The sequence below is a fragment of the Cydia amplana genome, chromosome 4 (assembly GCF_948474715.1).
Source record: "Cydia amplana chromosome 4, ilCydAmpl1.1, whole genome shotgun sequence".
NCBI classification, from domain to species: domain Eukaryota; kingdom Metazoa; phylum Arthropoda; class Insecta; order Lepidoptera; family Tortricidae; genus Cydia; species Cydia amplana.
The window spans coordinates 13,635,033-13,646,275 of NC_086072.1; the positions used below are offsets into that span (position 1 = coordinate 13,635,033).

At 36.8% G+C, this 11,243-nt stretch overlaps 1 protein-coding gene across 1 annotated transcript; it reads left to right on the top strand.

Moving 5' to 3' along the window:
• Window positions 1–5,323: 5,323 nt before the first annotated feature.
• Window positions 5,324–8,060, top strand: LOC134647642 (uncharacterized). Its single transcript, XM_063501997.1, has 4 exons — window positions 5,324–5,547; window positions 5,859–6,030; window positions 6,674–6,821; window positions 7,332–8,060. Exons 1-4 carry the CDS (start codon window positions 5,439–5,441, stop codon window positions 7,899–7,901), a joined length of 999 nt encoding a protein of 332 aa, XP_063358067.1. The 5' UTR covers window positions 5,324–5,438; the 3' UTR covers window positions 7,902–8,060.
• Window positions 8,061–11,243: the final 3,183 nt, after the last annotated feature.

Genomic DNA, 11,243 nt, shown 5'->3' on the forward strand with positions numbered 1-11,243 from the left:
ATTTAAATGTACTTGTAAATAAAACATGACAACACTGCACGTCACTGTCAACGGAGTGTTGTTTTTTTTTTCGGCGGGAACTCAAACAACGAACTTGAAAAATTTTCGCTCCAACTTTTAAAATTCTTAAATAATTGTGTAAATTAGTCAAATTTGTATATATTAGTGATAATTTTGTACATAGTTACTGCCAGTAGTTTTTAGCAATGACTGGTAACGAGGGGGGCGGGGATAACCCGCCCACCTCCCACAAGCGCTCCAAAGGCGGCGGCGATGGACTCCAGGACGATGGCGGCGGCGGTGAGCGGTCTGATGCATACTTACCGTATTTTAAACCGAACTATAAAAGACAATTTCCTGAAAACTCGACCACAACTAATTTTAAAGTGTTTGTGGAACACATTGACCCCAAGGAGAGACTAGGGAATAAAAGCCCTATTTATTTAAACCATATATTTACTAATGGCATTAAAGGTGTGACGGGAATACAGAGAGTAAATGCTAATAAAATCGCAGTATCTTTTAAACAGTACAACACGGCCAATAACTTTCTAAACAACTCTGCGTTTTTAGAACTAAATAAAATGAAGGCATACATAAGTGCAACGCAAATTGAGAAGACTGGCATTATAAGGTTTGTTCCAGCTAACATTTCAAACAAGGATCTATACGGTAAATTGAGCTCTATTTACGAAATTATAGCTGTACGACGCTTCACGAAGAAAGTAGGACAAGATCGTGTTCCACTGCAAACAGTCAGTATAACGTTCTTATCCAATGTATTACCGGACAATGTGCAATATGATCTATTTTCCTATAGAGTATTCGATTATATTCCGCCACTTCAACAATGTTTCAAATGTTTCAAGTTTAACCACTCTGCTCGAGTATGCAATGGCAAGCAAAGATGTTCTATATGTTCAGGTGAACACTTTTACAAAGAATGTAGTAATCCAAATGAGATCTCCTGCATTAATTGCAGTGGTCCTCATCTGGCTATATCAAAAGAATGTCCAATTAAGATTAAAAAAATATTAGAAAAGAAAAACAAAATTACTTATGCTAGCCTAGCACAAACTAAAATACCTGAAACTGAATATCCCTCCTTGCCATCGCCAAAACAACAAAACAAGCCATTGCAAAAACCTGCACAATTTGTAAATAGTAAACTTGTAAATAAAAATGTAAATACTGTGAATAAATATGTAAATAATCAACCTGCTCCACAGGTTGTAAATCAGGTCCAGCCTATGGATCTCAAAGCCCAGATCATCGGTGATAAAGATGTACTAATGGCCCTGGTACAGACACTGATAGAGCTGGGCAACAATCCTGATCCTGCGCCGATCACCACGGCATCCATAAAAGATAGGTTAATTAAAAATTTGTCCTCATAATGGATTTAAGTCCCTCCGGAGAATCTCAGTTAAGTATTGCGCAGTTTAATATTCAAAGTGCCAATAGTAAAAAGCCTTTATTAATTAAATTTCTGCAAGAAAAAAACATTGATGTATGTTTACTCAATGAAACTTGGTTTAAAGAACATCACAATTTTAGAATTCCTGGTTATAATCTTCACTACAGATTGTCTAAAAATCCTCACAATGGTGTAGCAATATTAATTAAACCATACTTGAAATATAATACTTTAAATACAACCTTTTATGAGGACATTCAAACTATAGCTGTTTCTATATCTACCGAACGCGGTAATTTAACTGTTTTATGCGTCTACTGTCCTCCATCTAATGGGCACATTAGGTTAAGGAGGCTGCGCAATATTATCAGAGACCTCCCTAAACCTATCTTTATTGGAGGAGATTTTAACGCTCACCATATTGCATTTGGTTGCTTATCAACAAAAGGTCGGGGTAAAGATCTATACGACGTTATTGATGAGTGTGAATTGTGTATCCTAAATGATGGTAGTTTTACTACAGTGAACCGCCCTAGAACTAACCCTTCAGCTATTGACGTCAGCCTTACTAGTGATTCCTTGGCACCTCTGTGTGAATGGTCTGTACATGATGATTGTATGGGTAGTTACCATTACCCCGCCATAACCGTTATATCTTTGATTGCTATAAAGTATCAATTTAATGCTCCTGTTGAAAAATTTGTGTACAAAAGAACTGATTGGCGTAAGTATAATGAACTTTCTAAGTGCATGTTTGAGGATTTTTCAGTAAATGTTAATGATCCACTTGCCACTTATACTAAATTTTGCAATCGTCTTGATGCCCTTATGCATAAAAGTATCCCAAAGTTTACGAAATCTGCTCATTTTGCTAGCAGACCTCCTACACCTTGGTGGAATGAGATCTGTGAGCAGAATGTTATAGCATCCTATAATGCTTTGAAATTGTACAGAAGTGATCCAACCATAGAAAATTACATAAATTATAAAAAGTTAGATGCACTGAAAAAAAGAACTATTTCAGAACAAAAGAAAATTGGTTGGAATAACTTATGTCATTCTTTTAACAGAACTACCCCTATAAGCAAGATTTGGAATATGGTTAAAATGTTTAAAGGTGTCAAGACCAATATTAGATCATATAAGGACGAATTCATTTCTCCATTTTTAGATAAGTTATCAGATGACAGTAATTTAAAAGATTCTAGTACTCTACCTAGCTACTTTAACAGCAATAATAACAATAGCAATTCAAAGTTTTTAATGGAACCATTCACTTGGAACGAATTCATTACAAGTCTACGCTCCCGACGTAACACGAGTCCAGGTTTAGATAATTTTCCTTATATTGTAATCAAAGAGCTTCATGTATCTGCCCAGAAGTTGTTTCTTGATGTTCTTAATCTATTATGGCTTAATTTAATTATTCCTGAATCGTGGAAATCACAGTGTGTTATTCCAATACTTAAACCAGATAAATCTCCAGAACAGGCTAGTTCCTATCGTCCAATTTCCTTGTCGTCTTGCCTTGGTAAATTATTTGAAAACATGATCAAAGTCCGTTTAGATTGGTTTGTGGAGGCTAATGGTATCATTCCATATTTGCAGTACGGCTTTCGTCGAGGGCGAAGTTGCGCTGATAGTTTCATTTCACTCGTCTCCGACCTGAAAATGTCAAATAATTTAAAGTCACACACTGTTTGTGTTTTCCTTGATGTTCAAGGAGCGTTTGATAATGTTGACCCAGCTATCCTAGTCAATATTATGTCTGATGTTGGTATACCTGGCCGACTATGCCAGTGGATATATAATTTTTTAACCAATAGAACCTTATTTGTTAAATACAATAATATTTTACATGGGCCTCGAACAACTTCTAAAGGCACTATGCAAGGTGCCACACTTTCACCATTACTGTACAACTTGTACACTTGTGAAATTTGTAAATATGTAGATACTAGTAATGTAAATATTCTCCAATTCGCTGATGACATTGTTTTGTACAGTAGTAACCATAATTTGCAGATTGCCATAAATAACCTAAATAGAGCCTTAGATCAATTAGGTATGTATTATAGCAATAGACTAAATTTAAAGATAAATGCCACAAAAAGCAGCTTAATGATTTTTGGTGATGATGATCCAACTTGCAATATTATGTACAGTGGGGAGTCTATTGATAGAGTAAGATCCAAAAAATTCTTGGGTGTCATCATTGATCAAAAGCTGACTTTTGAAGAACATGTAAAATATATTTCTAAGAACAGTTTGAAAGGTATAAATATATTAAGATGTCTAGCTGGTGTCTCTTGGGGTGCTGATCCCAAGATTCTATCTGTTTTATATAAAGCTATAGTTAGGAGCCATTTTGATTATAGTGCTATGGCATATATAAATAGTCCACATGCAAAAAAATTGGATATTCTGCAGAACAGGGCTCTGAGAATTATATCTGGAGCAATGTGCTCAACTCCTATAAGGGCCATGGAAGTTGAGACACATATCATGCCACTTATCTTAAGACGCCTAATTCTTGCTGAAAGATATTGCCTCAAGTTATTATATTCTAATAACACAAACATTATTAACAAGATTTTACCTCACCGAGTTAATGTGTCTGGTCCTTTGGCAACTGGAGAGGGTCTCCTTCTTGGCAACTCTCCAATGTTGTTTCACATTTTTCTGGAAATTGAAAATAATTGTATTAAAATTAGAAAGCAGCATCCTTGGCCATGTTATTCCTCCTATTACAAAAGCATAATGCAACCAATTAAAATACTTGATTCTATTAATAGTAATGTAGATATGTTACAATTCCTCTCTGATAATAATTACTACACTATTTATACTGATGGTAGCAAAGGTCTGGATTATGTGCGTAGTGCAATTTATGATCCTCAATGTAAATTTACTCAGAGCTTTCTTCTGCAGAAAGTATGTACCATATTTACTGCAGAGGCATATGCAGTCTATCAGGCCCTTCTGCGAATTGGTAATGTAAATAATTGTAAATATTTTCTAATAATAAGTGATTCTTTAAGTTTGCTTCAAGGTTTGGAACATTTGAAAATTCATTTTAAAACTAATTTCATTTTATATGCTATTAAAGAATTGTTATTTAAGTATCATCTTAAAGGAGTAGATGTTTCATTTATGTGGGTTCCTTCTCACAAAGGAATCACAGGCAATGAAACAGCGGATAGTGTTGCCTTCAGGGGTATAAACGCCCTTGATGTTAGCGAGGCTATGTACATTCCTATGTCTGATTACTTGTCATGTATAAATATATCTGTAAACAATTTATGGGAACAAATGTGGAGCAAAGATCAAGACCAAGGAAAAGGAAGATGGTACGGAAGCATTCAGGAAAGTCTGCCTACCAAACCATGGTATAATAACCTGCAAAAAGCCAGTCGAGATTTTATCACTACTATAAACCGGTTGCGCTATGGACACAATACTGCACCCTCACACCTTGCCAGGCTAGGAATAATACAAAACAATATCTGTACTTTCTGTGAAGCTGAAGAAGGAACCGTTAACCACCTTTTATTTAAATGTCAAAAGTTCCTTATTGACAGATTAGTGCTTGCCAGTGAATTAAGTGAAGTGTGTAAAAATGATAGTGATTTTTCCTCCCGCCCGCCGCCGCTTAATAATCTACTAAAAGACATTCAAACGTACCAACCAATTTACAAATACATTAAAAACACAGTGTTAAAACTTTAATATATAGTGCAGTGTAATAAAAATAAAGACTTGGCTTAAAGGTCTCGTAACCAGGCCATAAAATCCAAAAAAAAAAAAAAAAAAAAATCAACGGAGTGTCAAATCAAATTCATTTCATACTTCAGAGGGCAATCATCTATAAAAATATACGAAAATTTAGAACAACATGTAATGTAAAACATAGCCTAAACGCTTTTTCTGAATTACTATAATACTGGCATTTCTCAAATAAAATGAAAATAGTATTTGAAGGGTAACTATAGCTGAGAGTGGTGTTCTCCTGCGTGTCCTCATGAAATGCAACGTCCGTGAGCTCGCTCACTTGAGCGACCAGCCTTGTGTTATTGAAGGGAGATTAAACTACAAAAAGGTCTCCAATGGGGGTTATCGCAATCAAGCAGGTAAAGATGCTACTTATTTTACTAGGATCTCCTCAGTCTTCTCCTAGTACGCGAGGACAAAGTTCCGTTGTCAATGTTACCATCTGTGTTGAAAAGTTATATTGAAAGACTTAAAGCAACTTGCAATATGGTTTTGCAACCACAATCTCTAATTAACCATTTCCAGGTGACATCGTAATCCGATTGTATTTGTTTGTATCTCCAAAATAAAAGCCAAAAATAATAAATAAAAAAACCTTAGTCAAATATTCTTTATAAAGATTATGATTATGATTTGTTTTAGTAATTAGAGTCATTAATCAACCTTTCAGTGTTCAAGGAGAGGTGGTTTCGGCTCATCAACAATTACTTGTTCTACTTCAAAATAAGTGAGATGGGCAAGTTTGATACAAAGAATCCGGCTGGTGTCTTTGTTATGGAGAACTCATCTATTCAGATGGAGCATGGACCAAATATATCATTTTCGTTTTCTATATCCTTTATGTAAGTAAATTAAAATATTTAGCAATGTACAATTTATCAAAGTTAGACTATTACTTGGATGACCAAGTACATGAAATCCCTACATAATTTATTTTTAATCTTTAAAATACATAAGTTTTTATTAATATGGCTAATGTTGCTTATACACAAGAGATAGTATTTATCTTGGGGTATCTAGGGGTTATACATTCTAGACCAGTGTTTTTTAAACTTTTTCATGACGCGACCCCGTTAGTACAAACAAAATGTTTTGCTTATGTATTTTTCTAAGCCTGCCAATAAAATTGCAGCTCTTCAAGCCTCCCAAAAAATAAGAGTTCTGACGCAGAAAAAAACATTAATTTGTGGCTCATTGAGATTCCCAATTTCTGACTGCTCTTCTTCTCAACTGTGCTGTGCTGTACAGTCACATAGAAAACCCACTTTAATTATAAGATGTAATTTTTTGAAAAGATGTTTCCTGCAGAGTTTGTTGCTGGTCCCATTTTGGGATACCCTCCTACAATTTAGAAGGAATTTTAACCTTCTCGGGTCAGAAGTGTAGGGTTAGAGCCAGCATAGCTTTAGTCTCTGTTCATAAGCGCATTGTAATATGCCTACTTGAAAAATAAACTATCCTTATGTAAAGCAATTGAATTTGCAGCGACGAGCCAGAGAAGCGACACTTGTTTGCGGCGCGCGCCGAGGACAACGTCGTGCAGTGGGTCATCAAGCTGCGTGAGTGCTCCTACGAGTACCTGCGCGAGCGCCTGCACACCCTGCAGTCCAAAATATACTCTATTACTGGCAAGGTTAGACTTCATTTTAGATTTATGTAACTTTATGAAAGTTAACTCCTCCTCCTAATCGACATATTTCACGCAACGCCATTGGAATCTAGTAAAACTATAAAATAATTAGCAGTCAAAATGGTCCAACCAGGATACTGGATTTCTCTTCTAGTCATACGTATGGACTATAATAGCCTGATAAGGTAATTGTTACAAGGCCATTAAAATTGTGCCTGGGTGTGGTATGTAAGTTTTGGTTATCCTGGAGTTATCTATCTTAACGTTACAGGGCTTTTAATTATAGAATACAATAATTCATATTCTAATTCAATACTGTGATAATTCACAAAAAAGTAAATCACTAATTTTTCGGTAAATAAAAAAGAGAAAAATATATCACTTAGCAGTGGCGGCTCGGCAAACATAATAAGTTCTATAAAGTTTCCTTTAAACTCGTGACGAATTTGCGAAAAATAATTTGGGTTTAGACAACCTGCGGTTGCACCATATAACGGGTTTCCAAATATTTAGGACCCTCTACTACTAGTGCCGCGCAACGAGGGCGCGTGTCTCTGGGCGCCCGCCGTGCCCTTCTCCACGGCCCCCGCCTGCACCGTCAACACCAGCTCCTTCAGCTGCCACCTGCACACCGGCAGCGCGTTCACGCTCGAGCGGAGCAAGTCCGACGCGAACGCGCACAGACACTTACGCACGAACAAGTCGACTTTTTACACCGTAGCAAATAGTGACGAACACAAAAGTGATACGAAAATTTTCTCCCTGGAAAGGAGCAAAACGTCCGCGCTGTTCAAAAGTCATATCGAGGCCGTGGAGGGGTCGATATTCGACAGCGGTGAGTTGAACGCGAGTTGCGCGCCGAGTCCGCCGGCGCGGCACCGGCTATGCCCCTCGGGCCCCTTTCGGCGCGAGGTCGGCGCCGACGTGCAGGCGCTGGCGGCCAGCGGGCGGCTGCGGGGCACGGCGGGCATCCTCGGCGACGCGCCCGTGCCGCCGCGCCGCAAGACCTCGCCCAAGCCACAGCCACACGTGAACAGCGACAGCAGCCGATCGCAGGAACCCGAAGATCTTATTCAATTTTAGTCTATTTATAATACTGACGTACCCCACCTAGTTAAATTACGGCCCGCAGGCTTCTGTCGGTGTAGAGATTGTATAATAGGGTTTTAAATGCTAAGAAATTGTATTTTGCCAGATATGTGATATTTGTATGATAGAAGATTGTATGATATTAATAGAAGAGATTTGTTCGTATTCATCTAAAAAATGATCATTGGCATCATTGGTATTTTTATATAAAATTTGTATCGTTTTTTTATAACATATAAATTATAATATAGCAATATTACTAAGTAAGTGAGGGCCTATAATTGTACACGTATTACCGAGGAACTTGATGTTAGGAACGTTTAGTTCAGAAAGGAAAGTAGAAATGTTCAGTATTCTAGTCAATGTAACCAGAACACATTTGTGTATAACGTGCTGCCTGCTCTTAATTTACATTAATTAATTGTAGAAAGTATTAAACATGAGGCATTTATCGAACACTTGTTATTCATACAAGTTGTATGTCAATTTTGTCGTAACCTAGGTTTATTTTGTTTCTACCTCTTTGTTATAACAATTTATCGTTATTCTTCATTACAATATTAATATGTTCACGCATAGAGCACATTTGCTTGTCAAAATGCACGTCTATATCACAGTTTACTTTAAGTTTTAGTTTGTAGTAACTACTCAGTGCTCCTAATTTATGATAAAGCTACAATGCTTGTCAAGTTCTGTAAATAACCACTAATTGTGAAACCTTCATTCAAAGAATCTGACGTTGAAAACGATTTGTCACATCGTTCTGTAATATCGCCATTATCATCATCATTATGACCATAATTCCAACTAAAAATGTCATAACAGTTTGTCTGCAATGTAGACATGACAAGGCTTAATAATCTATACTTAGTTTACCTACTTTTAACTATAGGTACAAATCAACTTATCTCGAGTCCTTACAGTTTTTTTCCAAGTCACTTTTTCCTTGTATTTTTGATATAACGAGGTCGAATCAAGCCGGTGGAGGAAAACCACAGGAAAACATATAACCAAAGCGCGTTTTTTAGAGTAACTAGTAACCATGGTCCGATTAAGCATTAACGGCGTTATTCATAAACGTCTGTTATGTTAATCAGCTGATGATCGTCGTTTGTCCCTCTCTATGGCATAACGACAGATGATTAAGTTGGCAGCCGTTTATGAATAACACCATATGAGGATAGTGGGCGACAGCCTCTCCATACAAATGTAGTCCCTATTTACGTTTCTGGATACCCTTCATTATTTCAAGAATTAAAAGCGAAAAATAAACTTCATACAATTTTTTAAAGCTCTTGATTTTTTAAATAATTATAAAATCTAAATGTTAATATCCAGAGAGAAAAGCAGGGACGTTAGTGTCGTTAGTATAGAGGAGCGGTCGCGCGCGGTCATTGATTTTCGTCTTAATGGGAATTTATGAGAGTTGAGTTTGCTTGCTTTGCGCCTACCTACCAGATAAAATGTTCAATCTAAATGAATGACAATTCATATTGTGTCCAGGTATGTACAATTGTACATATATCTGAAACCAATGAATGCTTAATTGATAGAAATGGTTAACATTTCCAACGTTATTGCGTTCATATTACGTTTTTATAATAAGTAAAAGTAATTAATCATTATGTGACGTGTGGCAAGGAAACTGTAACTTTATTGGACAAAATTACCTTATCTCGATGTTTCAAGGTTAAAAGATTGCCTGTTTTGGTAGGAACCAATTTAATATTGATTAAGTACATACAACGAAAAATGTGACTTGACCTACTGATTTAATAGAATCAGTAGAATGTTATGAATGGTATTATTGTTCCGGCCAAATTTCGATTACAATAATATACATCAAATTAAATTTTTAAATTATATCCGACTAGTAATGAAATCGTATATGTACCTACTTTTTAAGTGTTTTTACCTTTGTAACGGAATAAGAATATATATTTATCAGATACCTGAGATACCAAGTTTTTTTTTACATCATACTTTTATTTAGGTTCGGCAACGCGCATGTAACACCTCTGGAGTTGCAAGCGTCCATAGGCTACGGTGACTGCTTACCATCAGGCGGGCCGTAAGCTTGTTTCCCACCGACGTAGTATAAATAAAAATATTTAGGTCCTATAACGTGTAAACAATTCAAACCACACGACTAGGTGTTAGACTAAATAGGTACCTTAAAGTACAATAATTGCGTAAGAGGGGTAAAGACGAATTCCTGCCTCGAATTTGGCAGGTGATATACGAGGGGCGTTCAAAATATTCTCGGTATTGATATCTTACGACCTCTTCTAAAATTTCTTTCGTTACTGGCCGCTAAGGTTTATTCATTGACATTAAAAAAAAGTATAATTCGAACCGAGATTGTCTTTTGTTTTTCTGCAATTGCTGAACAAACATGAACATCATGTGCGAATTGACAATGTTAACTAAATTAGAACATCGATGCGTGATAAAATTCTTGACAAAACAGGGTAAAAATCAAAAAACCATAAAAGAGGAAATGGATTGTGTTTACCGTGAGTCTGCTCCTTCTTTATCTACCATTCAAAAGTGGTCAAGCGAGTTTAAACGTGGAAGGGAGAGTGATGAAGACGACCCTAGACCTGGCCGGCCTGTAGTAGCTACTTCACAAGAAAATATTGATAAAGTGGAAAAACTTATATTGGAAGATGGTCGAGTGAAGGTAAAATCTATAGCACAAGTAACCAATCTCTCTATTGGTACCGTACATGATATTATCCATGACCATCTTAATATGTCAAAAGTAAGTGCAAGATGGGTTCCGCGAATGCTGACTCGGCTTCAAAAAGACATGCGTGTAGCTTGTTGTTCCGATTTTATTGACCTGTGCGGTGAAAATCCTGATGAGGTGCTGCAAAGAATAGTTACTGGAGATGAAACCTGGGTTCATCATTATGACCCAGAGAGTAAACAAGAGTCCATGCAGTGGCACATTAAGGGTTCAGCTCATCCCAAGAAGTTCAAGGTCATCCCTTCAGCTGGCAAGGTCATGGCCACGATATTTTGGGATTGTGAAGGAGTATTACTGATCGATTATAAAGAAAAAGGTGTAAATATCACAGGACAGTACTACGCTAACATTCTACGTCAATTAAAGGATGCAATCAAAGAAAAGAGGCGAGGAAAGTTAACCAAAGGTGTTATGCTTCTGCATGACAACGCCCCCGTCCATACTGCTCATATTGCCAAGGCAGCTATTGTTGAATGTGGGTTTGAAACTGTTACTCACCCACCGTATAGTCCGGACTTAGCCCCCAGCGACTTCTTTTTGTTCCCCAATCTTAAAAAGGATCTGCGTGGAAATAAATTTTCCGA

Coding starts and splice junctions, on each gene's coding strand:
- LOC134647642 (XM_063501997.1), top strand. CDS start 5,439: ATGAAATGCAACGTCCGTGAGCTCGCTCACTTGAGCGACCAGCCTTGT. Junction 6,031..6,673: donor TCGTTTTCTATATCCTTTAT/GTAAGTAAATTA, acceptor TTGAATTTGCAG/CGACGAGCCAGAGAAGCGAC. Junction 6,822..7,331: donor TATACTCTATTACTGGCAAG/GTTAGACTTCAT, acceptor CCAAATATTTAG/GACCCTCTACTACTAGTGCC.